The sequence below is a fragment of the Ochlerotatus camptorhynchus genome, unplaced genomic scaffold, assembly GCF_037179485.1.
Source record: "Ochlerotatus camptorhynchus isolate MF236.1 unplaced genomic scaffold, CSIRO-AGI_Acam_v1.1 ptg000091l, whole genome shotgun sequence".
In the NCBI taxonomy this organism is placed as follows: domain Eukaryota; kingdom Metazoa; phylum Arthropoda; class Insecta; order Diptera; family Culicidae; genus Ochlerotatus; species Ochlerotatus camptorhynchus.
The window spans coordinates 1,300,235-1,318,100 of record NW_027040581.1 but is presented as its reverse complement, the minus strand read 5'-3'; the positions used below and the strand labels follow the sequence as shown (position 1 = coordinate 1,318,100).

Here is a 17,866-nt window from a genome sequence, read left to right as displayed (position 1 = left end):
TCAAGCTACAGACCGATTAGCCTGCTCTCAGCGCTGAGCAAGCTGTTCGAAAAATTGATCCTCAGCCGACTAAACAAGTTTGTGGAGGAACATGACATTCTTCTTCCGGAACAGTTCGGGTTCCGCAAGGGGCATTCCACCAATCATCAGCTAGTGCAGGTGATGAATAACATCCGAAGTAACAAAGCTGTATCCAAGTCCACAGCCATGGCCTTGTTAGACGTCGAAAAGGCGTTTGACAATGTCTGGCACGACGGACTTATATACAAGCTTTGTAACTCCAACTTTCCACCATACCTTGTGAAAATCACCCGTAACTATCTCCAGCAAAGGTCGTTCAGGGTGTCGTTGAATAGTTCCCTTTCGGGACAATTTCCGATCCCAGCAGGTGTTCCGCAAGGGAGTCTGCTGGGACCACTGCTTTACAGCATCTACACGTCGGACATCCCTCCTCTAGGAGACGGTTGCGTGTTCTTTCTGTTCGCAGATGACACCGCGATAGCCGTCAAGGGTAGGATGCCTCGTGAAATTACGAACAAGCTCCAACGATGCCTTGACACCTTTACTGATTATGCCACCACGTGGAAAATCAAAATCAACGCCTCGAAAACCCAAGCGATCATGTTCCTTCACAGACAATTGCCAAAACTTAAACCGTCTCCCTCCTGTACCGTCATAATGGATGGTAAAGGGTGATACGGTCAAAATTTGGTCAAGGGAAAACGCGTGTAAATCGGTGAAATCGTTTATTTAAAAAATCAAATTAAATTTCTTTTTCAAGTTCAATTAGTATAAAATTCAGGAAAAATATTCAGTTAGGCTTCCGCTTTTCCAAATCCGAATTGCCAGGCCTTACGCTTGACCCCTGCCATCAGATTTTGTACAGCCACCTTGTCCACCTTCTTCGCCGCAGAAAGCCAGTTTGCCTTGAACTGCTGCTCGCCCTTAGCAGTTTTTTGGTCTTCTTTAGGTTCCGCTTGACAATAGCCCAGTATTTCTCAATTGGGCGGAGCTCTGGCGTGTTGGGAGGGTTCTTGTCCTTGGGAACCACCTGCACGTTGTTGGCGGCGTACCACTCCATGGCCTTTTTACCGTAATGGCAAGATGCCAAATCCGGCCAAAACAGTACGGAACAACCGTGTTTCTTCAGGAAAGGCAGCAGACGTTTATTCAAACACTCTTTCACGTAAATTTCTTGGTTGACAGTCCCGGAAGCTATGAAAATGCTGCTTTTCAAGCCACAGGTACAGATGGCTTGCCAAACCAGATATTTCTTTGCGAACTTTGACAGTTTCATGTGCTTGAAAACATCTGCTACCTTTCCCTGCCTTTTGCCGTATAAAACTCCTGTCCCGGAAGCTGCTTGTAGTCGGCTTTGACGTAGGTTTCGTCGTCCATTACCACGCAGTCAAACTTCGTCAGCATCGTCGTGTACAGCCTCCGGGATCGCGCTTTGGCCGTCATACTTTGTTTATCATCGCGATTTGGAGTCACTACCTTCTTGTAAGTCGATAGTCCGGCTCGTTTTTTGGCTCGATGCACGGTTGTAGACGATACACCCAGCTTATTTGCGGCATCTCGGAGAGAGAGGTTAGGGTTTCGCTTGAAACAACCGGCAACTCTCTTTGTCGTCTCAGCGGCTTCCGGTTTTCGATTTCCCCCCGATCCAGACTTCCTGGCTGTCGACAAACGTTCCCCAAACACTTTAATTACATTTGTAACGGTTGATTTGGCAACTTTTAGCGATTTTGCCAACTTTGCGTGCGAGTAGCTCGGATTTTCGCGATGCGCGAGCAAAATTTTGATACGCTGCTCTTCTTGCTTGGACGGCATTTTGACAACTGAAGAGTGAATTCCAAAATCAAAATGGGAGCAACATTCTACACACACACACATTCAAAATGAGGGTTGTTCAGGTTTTTTAAATGCAAAATTGAAAGAAATACGTCAAGTTGATATTGACCAAATTTTGACCGTATCACCCTTTACAAGGGTCGAGTGGTCCGCTGATGTTACTTATCTCGGGATGTTGTTCGATGAGAAGCTCCTGTTCCGCTCGCACATAGAGAAAACCCTAGTTAAGTGCTCCGCCTTGGTTAGGTGTTTGTATCCGCTCATTTGCCGCAGATCCCGCCTCTCACAGGAACAAAATCCAGGTTGCACAGAATAGAGTGTTGAGGATGATCCTAGATCGTCCATTCGACACAAGAATAGCAGACCTCCATCAAGAGGCAGAAATTCCCAAATTTATCCAAAAATGCAATCTTTCTGAACATGCTTTAATAAGCAATTTGTACATATTAGGTTAAGTGTATATAGTAGAGTAGGTTAGTTTTAAGCTGTAAATAGTAGTATTAAGTAGTATCTCTTCAAATTCTAAAAACAAAACGAACCAATCCCACCAAGGTGGTCGACCGTGTACTAAGTCTAGGACTAATTCTATAAAACAAATTTTGAATTTTGCCCATACCTAAAGATGAAGAAAGCAATTAAATCACTTAGAAAAATGTATATGGTAATCATCCAAGTTGAACTGAAATAAAGATCATTTAAAGTAAAGTTCAAGTAAAACAGATGCTTATGGGATTTTACCATAGGAGTAAAGAGTTAAAATGCAACCGTCAACGTCAATACTTAAAGGCTATTTCAAAACTACTCAAATTTGGGTGGAATCCTCCCAGATCCATCACAACAGAACCTACTAAAAAATGGGTAAACTATGTTAGGAGTGACAAGCTGACACATGGGCAACATTGGCATGGATTCGACCGACATTTTTCAGCTGTTATCCTGTCATTCTCAACATAGTTTAGATGGATTCAGTATTGACTGATCAGGGTTGATTTTGCTCAAATTTGGGTAGTTTTCAAATAGCGTGCACTGATAATGCAACCAAATATCTGCTTTTCTTTCATAAGGGCCAATGTCACAAACGTAAACACTGACTTTTCCACGAATTTCTTGAGAATGAAAACTCGCTCATGTAGCTGATAGCATTGCTGGATTACATGGATTGACTTTGAATTACAAGATATGTATGAAAGCAGCCATTAATTACGTTTCCGACATTGGCCCATATGAAGAATCAGTGTCGAATCACGAAAATTGAGGACTGAGGAAACACAAAAAAAAGTCAACATTTAGTCAGCAGTTTTGCATGACGTTCCACATATGTTATGTGATAGCCTCCTTGGATCTGTCACTACGTTACTACTTGGCGGCACGGTGTTCTGCGCACACTAAAGTCATGGGATCAATCCGACCACGTAATGGATGATGAACATGCTAGAAAATTACCACTTTTTCTTCATGTCTTCCTCAGATTTGACCTCCTTGGGATACTTCCGTAGTGCCTGCTTCATAATAGCCCAGTACTTTTCGATGGGCCTCAGATCCTTGGGTACGAAAGTACTACTTCTACTACTTCGTACCACTCCAGGATAACATTTGAAATGTGACACGAAGCTAGATCCGGCCCGAAGATCGTAGGGCCCTCGTGTTGCTTCAACAGAGAAAGCAGACACTTCTGTAGACACTCCTTGAGGTAGATCTCCCCGTTTACAGTCCCGGTAGTCACGAACGGAGCACTCCGTTTGCCACATGAGCAGATCGCTTGCCAAATCATGTATTTCTTGGCAAACTATGAAAGTTTCTGCCTCCTTACTTCCTCCGGAACATCAAACTTGTGCTGGGCCGTGAAGAACAGTAGCCCCGGAAGCTGCCGGAAGTTCGCCTTGACGTAAGTCTCATCATCCATGATGAGGCAATGAAGCTTGGTCAGTATCTGGGAGTACGGTTTCTGGGTCCGTGACTCTCCCACCGTATTTTGCTGTTCATCATGATTTGGAGCCTTCTGCACTTTGTACGTATGCAGTTCCTCCCGGTCCTTGGCTCTCTGAACGAAAGACTTGGACAGATTCAACTTTTTGGCCACATCCCTGACCGAAGCATTGGGATTCCGCTTAAATGCTTTCACGACACGCTTGTGATCATAATCACTAATAGAACATCCATTTGGACCGCATTTCTTCTTCCGTTCGATGCTCAGAGTTTCGTAGTAACAACTTTGCGCAGTGACGATATCGTAACCAATGAGGTACAACCGAGGTGCGATTATTGCTAGTGCCTGCGTTTATTTGCCATGTGGACGAATCGGCAGCCTCAACTATCAACTCAGTTAGACCCTAATTAAATTACCTGAACCACGCATCCTAGTTAGGGACGTCAACGCGCAACACTCAAATTGCGGTTGCCCTCGGTCGGACCTTGGTGGCACGGACCTCGTGGACATATTTGAGAAGGAAGATATGGTCATCTTGAACGATGGTGCTCGGTGTAACAGTCGCCATATCGCTGGTAAAACGCAGTGGAACGTTAACTCTGACCTGTACGGTAGTGACCACTACCCCATACAAATTCAACTCTCGGTGACCTTCGTCCCGGCGGTAACACGGAGGCCACGATGGCTTAATGAACAAGTGGACTGGGAAAGCTACGGTGCCACTGTGGATAGTCTACTACTACAGCGGAACCCGGACAGTATCGAGGACCTCTCGGACGCCATATACGAAGCAGCAACGGCCACCATCGTCAAGACCAACAGCCCTCCGCTGGTGGAATGAAGATACGAAGAAGGCAGTCAAAGCCCGGCGCAAGCCACTTCGACGTGTAAAGCGGCTCCCCCATCGGACACTACGACAGAGAGGAGGCACTTTGGCACTACCGTGAACTACACAACCAATGCCGACAAGAAATCCCTGATGCCAAGCGATTCAGCTTGATGGATTTCCTGGAAGGGATGAACGCATCGCAATCATCGGCCGATCTCTGGCAGCGAATCAACGCCCTTAGTGGGAAACGACGCACGGTTCCACGGTTTCCGATCCGGAAACGGTAGCTGATGAACTCGGTACCTACTTCGCTGAGCTCACAACCATTGACAAGTATGACACCAAGTTCAAGCAGAAAACCAAGCCATCGACCGCATCCATCGCAGACTTCATAGTACCCCCCGATACCACCAGTACCGGTATAAACCAAGCTTTCTCTTGGCAGGATCTGCAGCATGCCCTTCGCTGCAGCAACGGGAAGTCAGCGGGACCCGACGAAATCGGATATCCTCTACTCAAGAGGCTACCGGTACCAGGACAGCTACGGATGCTAGACCTCTTCAACAAGCTCTGGCTCACTAACGGGTACCCTGCAGTATGGAAGGAAAGCTTGGTAGTTCCCATCCCGAAAGCCGGGGTAGCCACCCATGAAGTCAGCAAATTCCGTCCAATAGCACTAACATGTTGTATGGCCAAAGTCAATCGAAGACTGAAGCAACACCTCGAAGCTGGAAATTTCCTTGATCACCGACAGCACGCTTTCTGACAAGGTTTCGGAACGTCCACCAATTTCGCAACCCTAGGGGAAGTTCTCAATAACGCCTACGACAGTGGTCTGCACACCGAGATAGTATCGCTCGTCATATCGAAGGTCTTCAACAGAACGTGGACGCCCCTCGTCCTTAAGCAACTAATCGACAGGGGTCTTAACGGACCCATCGTTTACTTCATCCAGAACTTCTTGTCCAACCGCTCATTCCGTGTCGCAGTTGGCAACACCAAATCCCGGCTTTTCTCAGAGGACACGGGTGTCCCACAAGGATCGGTTATCGTCGTTACCCTGTGGCGATGAACGGAGTCTTCCGTCAACTACCGAAGAACGTACATGTGTTCGTCGACGCTGACGATATCCTCATCGTCACCACCGGACCCACGCCAGTACGTACAAGGATGAGAGCCCAAGTGGCAGTCTCCGCCGTCGCCAGGTGCCCCACTCAGTAGACTTTGAATTATCAGCCTCTAAAAGCATCCGGTGCCATGTCTGCCCTTCTCGACACAGAATTAGTGGACCACCGATCAAAATCGACGATCATTTCTACCGCTGAAGAAGACCGTCCGAGTACTGGGAGTTCTCGTTGACCGATTCCTCAACTTTGGACAGCATTTCAGTGCAGTAAAGAAAAATTGCCGCAGCCGAGTGAATCTGATCCGGACTATTTCCCGACAGAATAGATCGAACAACCGCAGTATCCGTTTTCACGTAGCGAGTGCAATTATCGACAGTCGCCTTCTATACGGGTTGGAGATGACCTGCATCGCAACGGATAAGCTTTTAGCTCTGGCTGCTGCCATCCACGCTGCATGCATCGACGCAGGCATCCCGCCATTCCGCTTCCTATAACCGCAGCTATCGCAACCAAAGCCGCTGCTTTCATCTCGAAGACATCCGGAAATCAAGAGATCTTCCTCCTCGACGAGGAGAACACACTTCTCCGCACGGCTGCCAACGAAGATCTCCCCCAGTGGCCAGGGTCCACTGGCATGGAGGCAACACCATTACCGAAAATCGAAAGCCGGCTTAAGGACAGGTTCAAAGCCGGAGAGATGTTGGGACATCTCTGCCAGGTGGGGGCCCTCCCGGTTCCCCCGTGTGGAGCTCTGTCTTATTCAGATCGAGCCAGGAATCAATTTCCAGTTGAAGTAAACACTGTAAAAAACTACTCTGTTGGGGGTCCTCCTTCTGAGGCCCCACCTTTCATGGACGAGATGAACTAGCCTACGGCTAAAAATCTCAAAAAATAAAGTGTAAAAAAAAAAGTTTCGTAGTAATGTATAATCACACGACTCACCGTTGACTGCACGATTCCGAGTTGTTTTCTGATGTCCCGATGAGAGAGTTGATGATTTTCCAGGTGCTTGCGCAAAATCAATTCGCGACGCTACTTTTTGGGTGAAATTTTTTCGAGCTTTCGAAAAACTGACAGCGATAAAAATACAATGTAAACAATACACTATAAACTACTTTTACCCAAATTTTCAAGAGAAAATACCCAATGGGACAAAATTGATACGGTCATGTAAAGAAGGTGAAGGTAATGAAGAACACAATGCGGATAGCGGATGGAAAGAATAAGGAGAAACAACGTGAATTGTGCAGAAGAAGAAGAAGATGAAAAGAAAAATTATGATGAAGCGAAGGTGGAACGGAAAATAAAGCGGAAGAAGATGAAGACGATCAACAAGATAAAGCGGAAAATAGCGAAATGAAGAAGACGACACCGGTGAAAAATTGGAGAAATCGTGAATACGTGGAAGAGGAAATCAAGGCAATGGAAATAAAGAAGGATGAAGAAAGAAGATGTCGAAGAAGTAAAGGAAATAATCTGAAGTATGGAGAGAAATTAAAGAGTGATTGAAGAAGAATTCCAACAAGCAACAAATGATCAGAAGTGAAGAAGGTATAAGAAGCCGATTCAGCAAGATGAAGGAGACCCGTTAACAAGATATCAAGATAAGTGAACGCACAATGAATTAATGAATATGACATGAATGCATGCATGTATGTAAATGTCAATAATTAAAAAATAAAAGGTGTGCAGACAGTTTATTTATCGAAAGACGTTGAACTATACAAGAAATTTCTGAAATTTTATGAATTTCCTAATTGTTGCAAAATGCTCATGGATCTGCTCTGAATTTCTTAAAACTTTTCCGAAACCCTCTAATTTTTGTATATAGATTTTTAAACTTATCAGAAGATTGCTCGAAGTTCTTGTAAAGTTTTTGAAGTTGATGCAACTGTCAGTGAAGATCTGAAATTTTAAATTCACTCACGATTTTTTTTTTAAATTCATGGAACTGTCTTGAACTTCTCAGAACTTACCCTTAAAGATCTTTAAACTTCCCAAAGTACAGGACTTTCATATAGTCCTCGACACTTCCCCGATGATTTCGAAACAAACATTTTGGATATTCCCTAAAGCTCGTGGGACTTCAAAGATCGATATTTTGCGCCCAGCTAGTTCTGATTTATCAAAAATTAAATCAATTTACAGAGCTGGTTACTCATGGAGTAGCCAAGAGAAACAACCATATCAAACCTGAATGGTAAGATAAACATATTTCTGATCGATTTGAAATATTTTCAGCGCGTATGTGAAACGAACAACTCGTTTTTGCAGCTCGGCAATCAACCGAAAAGTTAATTTATCTACAAAGACAAATCCTTTTCACATGTAACGAGAGAGCTTTCCGATTAATGTTTTTACACTACATTGATATGGAAACGTTAGCTTCCTAACAGTAAGGGAAAATGCATTTCCCACTAGACCAATCTTTCCAAACCATTTTCCTGCTACAAAATTCCTTCAATGCCGAACACCTGCCAAAGCGCTACACTCAACTATTTGCTCTACAATGTAATCCATGTTTTACCTTCCAACTATGTCTGCAGATCAGAAGCCTTGGTTCCTATACAGACCATAAACGGGCAGACAGATACAGTTCAATTGTTGTGTGGATAGATTTTACATCGCCAGCATTCTTCCTGCTTCTCAGCACGAGAAAAATCTCAACATTGTAGGCAGTCATCTGCTCCACAATGGCGACGACGACGACGACGATGCCGCTCATCGTCCGGATCCGGAATGCTGCTACCGTCGTCGTTGGTTTGTAAATTGTCAGTTGATATGAAACATTTGCAAACAAACCATCACGGATTCGAATCATTGTGGGAACGTTATTCAACAATGGAACTTGTCTAGGTTCTATGATGCAATTCGATTCTCTGGGTTGGAAAGAAATTCCAGGTTTGATTTAGATTCCCTGAAATTAATTCGACCCCGAAACATGCATTATGGTTTTGACAATCGCAGCAATTGCTTTCTGCGGAATTCACATCCATTTTACGAAACTGCTCCACCTACAGCAATTTAATACAGCAAGCAACTGGTCCGGATCGGTTTTCATCGCCGGGATAATAAATTATGCCTCCTCCATTGTGCTACGAACGAACTCAAGGGACGGATGCGGAACTGTAACAGTAACTATAACCACCCGAACGGACGGACGACGGTCTGGAATGCGAATTGGCCGGACGGATGGATGTGGAATTGGCCCGAGGAATGCCTTGGCAAATTTCATTCTGCTACTACTATGCATGTACGATGGTGATGTAGCCCTGCTCCGACAATGGATGGTTCCGGTGCATGTCAGCTCTAACTTGGAGAGAAAGTGTTTTAGGCACAAGAACTCCGGAGCTCCGGTTAATTCCACTACGAGATACCGATCGATAAACTCTGACAACGCTACTCACATAGGAATAATCGTGTTGATGATTCCCACAGCAAATCAATTAAGCGGGAATCGCATGTCCGACACCCCAGCTAACGTCTAGATTACAAAGATAGAACTGCATGCCAGGGAAGAGTATCGCTATCAAAAACGCATTATACTAAACGCAATACACGCAGTTAGCAGCTCGTAATGACAGACAGCATTTGATTACATTCCATGGAAATTTTCTCCGAGATTGCAACCTGCAATCACTGACTGCCTGTTGCAAGTTAGGTTTTGCGCTTGCACTCGGTCGTGAAAATGATAAATGGCCGTAATTCTTTAATTGCTCTCCGCAGAAAATGCTCGTCTTACGAATCACCCTTCTGCTTAATCCCCTCCCCCCCTCAAAAGCACGTGGAACGAGATTCTCAATCTCCGTCGCACAAATCGCATCAGCAACACTCATTTAGCAGTCTATCAGATATTAGCAGAATGGAGCCACCGACACTGGCAATCTACCTACCGATGCAGCCGGAGAGCAGAAGCTGCACTAGGTCTGTCTATTAACGTACGAAGCGTAGATACATAATCACATTGCAACATTGCAGTGGAGTAATTAATGCAACTGCACCAGTTGGAACTACCCCGCGAGCTTTCCAGTGTTCGCTGGAATAGCGACGGTGCTCGATGCGCGGAGTATTAAGTTTGATCATTAGGAAAATGGGCATGCTTTTTTGAATATCGGTAATGTTTTGATTTTAAAAGAGAACCAAAAATCACCGTAGATCGGTGATGCAGTCCACCTGACTGATAATAATCAACACAGATCAAGAAAGATTGGTCCTAATCTAATCCAATCTAATCTAATACAACACTCTACGATTTGCCGGCGGTGAAGCAGGAGTCTGCTAAACGCATCCACAACCTGGTCGATGATTTCCAGCGCCATGTACGCGCGCTCGCGAAATTGAACGAACCTGTGGAGCATTGGGATACTCCGTTGGTAAATCTCCTGTCGTACAAGCTGGATCAATCCACTTTGCGAGCCTGGGAAGAGAAGACGAGCGAAAAGGACGACGTCAAGTATGACGAACTGGTAGAATTCCTCTACCAGCGTGTTCGAGTGTTAAACTCCGTTGGCTACGATCAACAGCAGCAACCGGCATCTTCAAAGGTGGCCGGTAGCACACCGAAGCCCTCCAAGTTCAAGTTCGCAGCAAACGCCACTGCATCCTCCAGTTCGAATGCTTCTTGTCCGCTGTCCTGTTCTGACAACCACGTCCTTCGCAACTGCCCAGTATTCCTCGGGAAGGATGTACGCCTTCGCCGAGAATTCGTGACGCAGAAACGGTTGTGCTGGAACTGTCTGGGAAGCGGACATCAATCGAAAAAGTGCGCCTCGAAGTTTACGTGCCGAACGTGCCATGAACGACACCATTCTCTGCTGCACGATTCCGGTACATCCAAGGCATTTTCGAGTTCCTCCGGATCATCATCTTCTCCTGTACAGCAACCGATTCCATCCACAAGTGTGGGTCCTTCATGTGGGAGCTCCGCTTCACCCAATGTCAGCATGGCAGTCCAAACTGCATGCAGCATCGTTCTGCTGGAAACGGTTGTCCTGAATATCGTCGATGATCATGGCAGAAAGCATCAGGCAAGGGCCTTACTGGACTCGGCGTCAATGTCCAACTTCATTTCGAAGCCGCTGGCGAAGCGGTTATTCAACCCACGGTCAAAGGTGGACATATCAATAGCAGGAATCAGCCTCTCGACGCAGAACGTTAAAAGCGCTATCACCGCAACGGTTCAATCGCGGACGCAGGAATTCTCCACGAAACTTCAATTCCTAGTCCTCAAGAATCCGTCAGCGGAGCTGCCTACAATTCCGATCAATATTTCGTCGTGGAATTTCCCGGATGTTACTCTCGCAGATCCACGATTCCATATCCCAGGAAGGATAGACCTTATCATCGGAAGTGAAGCCTTCTGGGAGCTACACACTGGTCGGAAGATTTCATTGGGAAATGATCTTCCATGGTTGACTGAAACGCCATTCGGATGGGCTGTCGCTGGAACAACATCCAATCAGTCAAAATGCATTCCTCGGATCTGCAATCTTTCGACAAAGGACGATCCTCTAGAAACCGCACTCCTGAAGTTCTGGGAAATCGAAACCATCTCCGATGGTCCACCACTATCTGTGGAAGAAAATCGCTGTGAGCAACACTACACAGCGACCACTACTCGTGATCCATCTGGGAGGTACATCGTCAGTCTTCCTCGAACCGACAATCCCGAAGTTGTCCTAGGAAGCTCCCGGGAAATCGCAGATCGTCGTCTTCGAAGCATCGAGCGGCGACTCGAACGTGATCCTGCTACCAAGGATGCATACCACCGCTTCATTGACGAGTACCTCGAATTAGGACACATGAATAAGCTTGACGAACCGGTAGACGATGACATTCCTCATTGCTACATCCCGCACCACGCTGTCTTCAAGGAGTCGAGTACAACAACGAAGGTCAGGGTCGTATTCGACGCGTCGTGCAAGACGTCGTCGGGATATTCACTGAACGACACGTTATTGGTTGGTCCAGTCGTTCAGGAAGATCTTCAAGCACTGGTGCTGAGGTTTCGCATTCGCTTCGTTGCTATGGCTGCCGACGTGGAGAAAATGTATCGCCAAATGCTTCATTTCGCCAGCGACCGAAGATTCCTACGAATCCGCTTCAGGAAGAGCCCCACCGATCCGATTTCCACCTACGAACTGCAGACAGTCACCTACGGTACTGCGGCTGCTCCGTTCTTGGCCACGAGGACTCTGCAACAAATCGCTTTAGATAATGGAGACCAATTTCCAGTTGCTGTAGAAGCGGTGATCCACGATTTCTACGTTGACGATTTTCTGTCTGGTGCCGACGATGTAGAATCTGCCATCCAGCTTCGCAAGCAGGTAACAGAGATGCTCAGTGCTGCTGGATTTCCAATCAAGAAGTGGGCATCAAATATTCCTGAGGTTCTCCAGGACGTTCCACCGGAAGATCTGGCACTCAACCCTCTACACGACCTACAAGATGAGCCAGCCGTTTCAACTCTCGGTCTCGTCTGGGAACCATCGAATGACGTACTTCGGTTCAAGGTCCAGCTACCACTTCCCGCTGCGATCCTGACGAAGCGTAAGGTGATGTCTTACATCGCTCAAATCTTTGACCCGCTTGGTCTCGTGGGTCCTACGATCGTTGTCGCCAAACTTTTCATGCAGCGTTTGTGGGCCTTGAAGTAGAATGGTGAAGATTGCGAATGGGATACTGCACTTCCCCGCAAGCTGCAAGAAGAATGGAAAAATTTTCATGCTACTCTCCATTTACTGAGTGAAGTTCGTGTTCCACGATTCGTCTCACTGCCTAACGCTATTAGCATTCAGCTTCACTTCTTCGCCGACGCCTCCAAGGGAGCGTATGGGACCTGCTGTTACGTGCGGGCCGAAACTAGTGACGGTGTTTCAATTCAACTTCTGACGGCCAAATCCAAGGTTGCGCCGTTATCCAGTCGGCATTCGATAGCCCGGCTAGAACTCTGCGCTGCACGATTATCGACGCAGCTCTACAAGAAGGTGAATGCTGCCCTGAAGATATCTGCCACTGCTTTCTTCTGGACGGATTCCACCACCGTTCTTCAATGGCTACAATCATCGCCTAGCCGTTGGAAGGCATTCGTAGCGAATCGAGTAGCGCAAATCCAGCACGCAAGCGACGTGAACTGCTGGAAACACATTGCTGGCATCGAGAACCCTGCTGATGATATCTCGCGAGGACTGAATCCAGTGGACCTTCTGCAATGCAAGCGCTGGTGGAACGGTCCTGAGTGGCTGTCACGTGCTCCGGAAGCCTGGCCGAAACCAATTCCATCCGAAGAAGAAACGGGAGCGACTGATGAAGAAGTTCGTAAGGCAACACTCGTTGCGATGACCGTTGTTCAGGTGGACTTCTGCGACGATTTGTTTGCTCGTTACTCTGGTTTCTCCAAGCTTCGTCGTGTTACAGCTGTCTGCTTACGCTACGTTCGTTCTTTACGAGAACGTGCATCGCTGCGCCGTTCAGATCCGGACAAGTACACCAGCATCGGCATTCAAGACAAGCCAATTCCTCCACTCACCACCATGGAACTTCAACGTGCAGAACTACGCCTATGTCGTCTAGCACAACAGCAGACATTTTCAGAAGAGATTTCCGATCTTGTCAGTGGTGAAAGAGTCGTTAAGTCATCCAAGCTGAAGTGGCTGAGACCATTCATCGATCAAGACGGTATCCTTCGTGTTGGTGGCCGGCTGCGAAACGCTGAACTCTCCGACTTTGTCAAGCATCCGATCGTGCTCGCTGCCAAACATCCACTGTCGACTCTGCTGGCTAGTTCTTTTCACTTGAAGCTTCTGCACGCAGGCCCGCAACTCCTGCTAGCCACTCTCCGCCAGAAGTATTGGATTATGGGCGGCAGAAATCTTGTAAAATCCGTCTTTCACCATTGCCACACTTGCTTTCGTAGCAAGCCCACACTAGTCCAGCAGAGCCCAGCAGATCTACCGGCATCCCGAGTCTCACCAACTCGACCCTTTTCCGTCTGCGGCGTTGATTACTGTGGACCGTTCTTACTGAAGTCACCCGTCCGCAATCGCATCCCAACGAAGGCATACGTAGCGATCTTCGTCTGCTTCGCTACAAGGGCTGTGCACATCGAGCTAGTGAGTGACCTTACTACAGCGGCATTCCTAGCAGCTCTTCGTCGATTAGTCGCCCGCAGAGGAAAGGTTGCTGAACTGCATTCAGACAACGCCACTACGTTCAAAGGAGCCTCGCACGCACTGTACCGTGTCTACCAGATGCTGAAGGTGAACGATTCCGACCGTGAGAAAGTCCTGAACTGGTGTTCCGAGAACGAGATCCGTCGGAAATTTATTCCACCTCGAGCGCCTCATTTTGGAGGCTTGTGGGAGGCTGCCGTGAAGTCTGCGAAGAAGCACCTGTTGAAGACCATCGGGAACATCAGCATCGGCTACGAAGACATGTTGACTCTCCTAGCCCAAGTCGAGATGTGCCTCAACTCCCGTCCGCTAACATCAATGCCGAGTGAGCCATCCGATATGGAGGTTCTTACTCCAGGACACTTTCTCGTCGGAAGTAATTTGCATGCTGTTCCGGAAGCCGACCTGCGTGGGGTTCCTGACAATCGCCTTAACTCGTACGAGCTGACCCAGAAACATCTTCAGAACATCTGGTCTCGCTGGTATCCCGAATACCTGCAACAATTGCAGTCACGTGCTATCAAAGGCTGCAATCCACCTGTCACTGTGGAAGTCGACAGAATCGTTATCGTTAAGGAGGACAACGTTCTTCCAGCCAGCTGGCCGCTCGGTAGAATTACCAAGCTCCATCCAGGCAAGGATGGTGTCGTCCGAGTCGTCACATTACGAACAGCACCTGGCAAGGACATCGTCCGTCCAGTAGCAAGGATCGCTCTGCTACCGTCACCGAATCCAGCCCTCTAAATATCCAGGTAGAGCAACCCGAAAGGGAAAACTTGCTCGAAGCGCTCCCGCGCTTAGTTCAGGTAATTGCGTTTCCAATATCCCTAAGCTTCGTCGTTCGATCTACCTGGTCTTTCTTTTTTGTTCCATGTCTTTGGCGAGGATCCACGATGGAATCGATCAACTGCACCGTAGATCAACACGCAACCGATTTATTGAAGTCGCTGATGATTGTTGAAACGCCTCCGCGTTTCAAGGTGGCCGGAATGTTGGAGATGGAGCTAACATGCATTTATTTAAATATCTACCTAAACGCACCACACAACACCCTACAGTGTAAATCTCTCTGTAAAGAGTGGATAGAGCGCGCATGCGCAATCAGCCTCCGTCCACCGATCACTGACCGTTAACCAAAACGATCGATGCAAACCCACTCCCTATGTAAAAATTGTATATTGATTAGTAGTCATTTACAAACGAATTGAAACAGACGTGCGGTCGATAGTTCTGTGCTTCACTTTCTTATCACGGTCTGGGTACTTAACGTTCGACGTGCAACTTTGCGGGACTTTGTCAATTGTGCGGTGGTACTTAATTAGTGTAGCTTCAGTCGAACCTTAGTGAAAAGGTCGACGAGCTTCTCAAGTGGCCTACATCTGAAGAAATAGTGGTGTTTCCTGGACGAAAAAGGCTTGTGGCGACCCAAGCCCCCGGTCAGTAATTCGGTTCATGCAAACCGGACTTTGTACATTTTTCGGTGGCTGCTAAACAGCAGCAAAGTAAGACCTTCGGTGGCCGGCATAGTTCTTGCTCGAACACGCACCCAGTACGAGAAAGCATCCCGGAAAATGATAAGGTTGGATAACGCAAAATCATATGTCTTGTCAACATTGATATTTGCAGCATATTTGAGATATGACACAAACATCAAAACGGCGTTGCATTTACCGCAAAGATGATTCTGTGAAATTATTCGAGATCAAATAGGGGAAATGGTTCTAATGTTAGTCTGTGGACATAAGATTGGGCCCTTCGCAAAAAATCTGCTATTTATCAATTTTATCTGGATGGATATTTTTGGTCGCTATTGAAAATTTAGTCGATTGCTGAATTTATGTATGGTCCCAAATTAGGGACATTTAGGCCGACATTACATCCATTTCCCCTATATCAAGCGCAACTATTCAAATCGACGTATCTGCTTTTGTAAACAATCACTTCAATCGTCGATTTGTCTTAACTGCTAACCCAAGTAACATTGCAAGATTTATCATGGTTTTAAAGCGTCCTTAGCCTAAATCATAGTCTTCAGAACCATCATAAAACCCAAATTGTTACTTGGGAAGTCACCCACGCAAACAAACACCATCATCAGGTAGGGGAACCCTTCTCCTACTAGCTGGTGTCGTTTGTTTCTCTGAGTGAGCTAGCAGTTGCCACTAATCGTCGATTGAAGTAATTGTATACACAATCAGATACGTCGATTTGAATAGTTACGCTTGAATGCCGTACCAAACGTTCCGAGCTAGGTGAATTTGTATATAATTTAATGCAGGGTTTATAACTTTTCGATGTGTCATCCAGACTTAAGTTTAAAAAAACACTAGTTAACTCTACTGAGGTCTGATACTGATTTATTGAATTCTATTATAACCAAACCTACCGAAGCCCTATCAATCAGCTGAGTAAGATAAATTTAAAGAGGGAACGTGGAACTGCTGAGGTGTCTGCGATCGTTGGCAGGTCCAAGGGTTGGTGACATCGTTGGCTGCCGGATGGCCATTTGCTTATGTAGGAATATGCCTTACTCGTTACTGTGCTACTTTTGTGTTGCTAGGGAAAAATTGCTGATGTTTGGACTTGGGTGCTGGGTAGTGGCTGCTATATCGATTGCTGAGTCTTAGTCGTCGTCATCGGCGTTGTCGTTGTTGTTGTTGTTGGTATGGATGATGACGATGATGACGATAATAGATATGTACCAATGAAGTGATTGGTTACTGTTGTTGCTGATGGTATGGATGACGGTGAAGCCGATAATAGAGATGCACCGATGAAGCGGTTGGTTGTGGTCCAAGAGTGTTCGTTCTTAACTTATATAAAATCGAACATAGTATAATCAACCGGTGGAAACTAACGATTTTAAATTGGCTCACTACTTGACTAGCCTATGGGTCCCAAGCAAATCAATTAACGTACCCCATTCCAGTGGAAATTCTAGTACTACACTATGTTTGTTTTGATTCGCTATAAAAGTTTGACAGATAAAATGAGGGGTTCGTGAATTTTCCTATGTTTCGAGGAGTGCATCGATTAGCTTGGGACCGAAGGGAGTACCAGAGATGAGCCAAACAGTTTAGCACGTTTCTTCGGGACCTTCTGGTCTTAGAGTTACCTCTATGGTATAATGGAATGATCTTAATCAATGTCTCCAACCAAAGTGAACACTGAAAAACAAAACGCGATTCCCGTATCAATCACACCACCCAGAAATCCCAAGAGCTCGGACGATCTAGTCGACGTCAGCAGCGACGTCTTCATCTCACCGGAGAGCGCTAACGACATAACTATCACTCCCGACCTCAGCTCGAACCCAGGCATGGGTGTCCATACGCCACTACCTAACACCTACACTCCAAAGTCCTCCAAGCGACCGAACTTCGTTATAAGCCCCCCGTAACGGCCACCACGCATAACCCTGCTTCCCAAAATACCGAAGTCTCTTCGGTTATCCCCGCCTGACACCGGACATCCCAAATGATCTCGAAAAAAAAACAACTTCACCGCAATCAACCAAGCACCGCCAAACTGGTTCGACTTCCGTCTCGGGTAGCCTTTGCACCCGAACAGAGCGAACCAAGAATACTGTGCCTCGAGTGCACGGGGCACCTGCAGTGCGGACATCATTCCCACACCAGAACTGCTGTACTACCCCCATGGCTCACGGACGAATAACGCCAAGAAAAACCCAGTGATAGCCCCTGGCAGTAGACCTGTGCGCCGCCGCGCCACGCCGCCGTCGCCGACGATTTTCATACGCCGCCGCCGCCGCCGATGAAATTAAGTCGGCGCGCCGCCGAAGTAAAATCTCCCACGCCGCCGAATAAATTTATGTCACGCCGGTGAAAAATTCGTAGCACCTTTTAGGTAAAATGCATCTTGAACGCGTTAACATTTGTTCGCTCTGATCTAGCACACAATAATGAATCATTCAGGTCGGATTTACATAAAGGTGAAT

At 46.7% G+C, this 17,866-nt stretch overlaps 1 protein-coding gene and 1 pseudogene across 1 annotated transcript; both read left to right on the top strand.

Annotated features, from left to right (window-relative positions):
- The first annotated feature begins 4,062 nt into the window (after window positions 1–4,062).
- Window positions 4,063–4,125, top strand: LOC135698625 (U4 spliceosomal RNA; annotated as a pseudogene).
- Window positions 4,126–5,678: 1,553 nt separating this feature from the next.
- On the top strand, window positions 5,679–14,652 carry LOC135698593 (uncharacterized). Its single transcript, XM_065218638.1, has 3 exons — window positions 5,679–5,768; window positions 10,051–12,389; window positions 12,528–14,652. Exons 1-3 carry the CDS (start codon window positions 5,679–5,681, stop codon window positions 14,650–14,652), a joined length of 4,554 nt encoding a protein of 1,517 aa, XP_065074710.1.
- Window positions 14,653–17,866: the final 3,214 nt, after the last annotated feature.

Coding starts and splice junctions, on each gene's coding strand:
- LOC135698593 (XM_065218638.1), top strand. CDS start 5,679: ATGAACGGAGTCTTCCGTCAACTACCGAAGAACGTACATGTGTTCGTC. Junction 5,769..10,050: donor TCACCACCGGACCCACGCCA/GTACGTACAAGG, acceptor GATGATTTCCAG/CGCCATGTACGCGCGCTCGC. Junction 12,390..12,527: donor CAGCGTTTGTGGGCCTTGAA/GTAGAATGGTGA, acceptor TAACGCTATTAG/CATTCAGCTTCACTTCTTCG.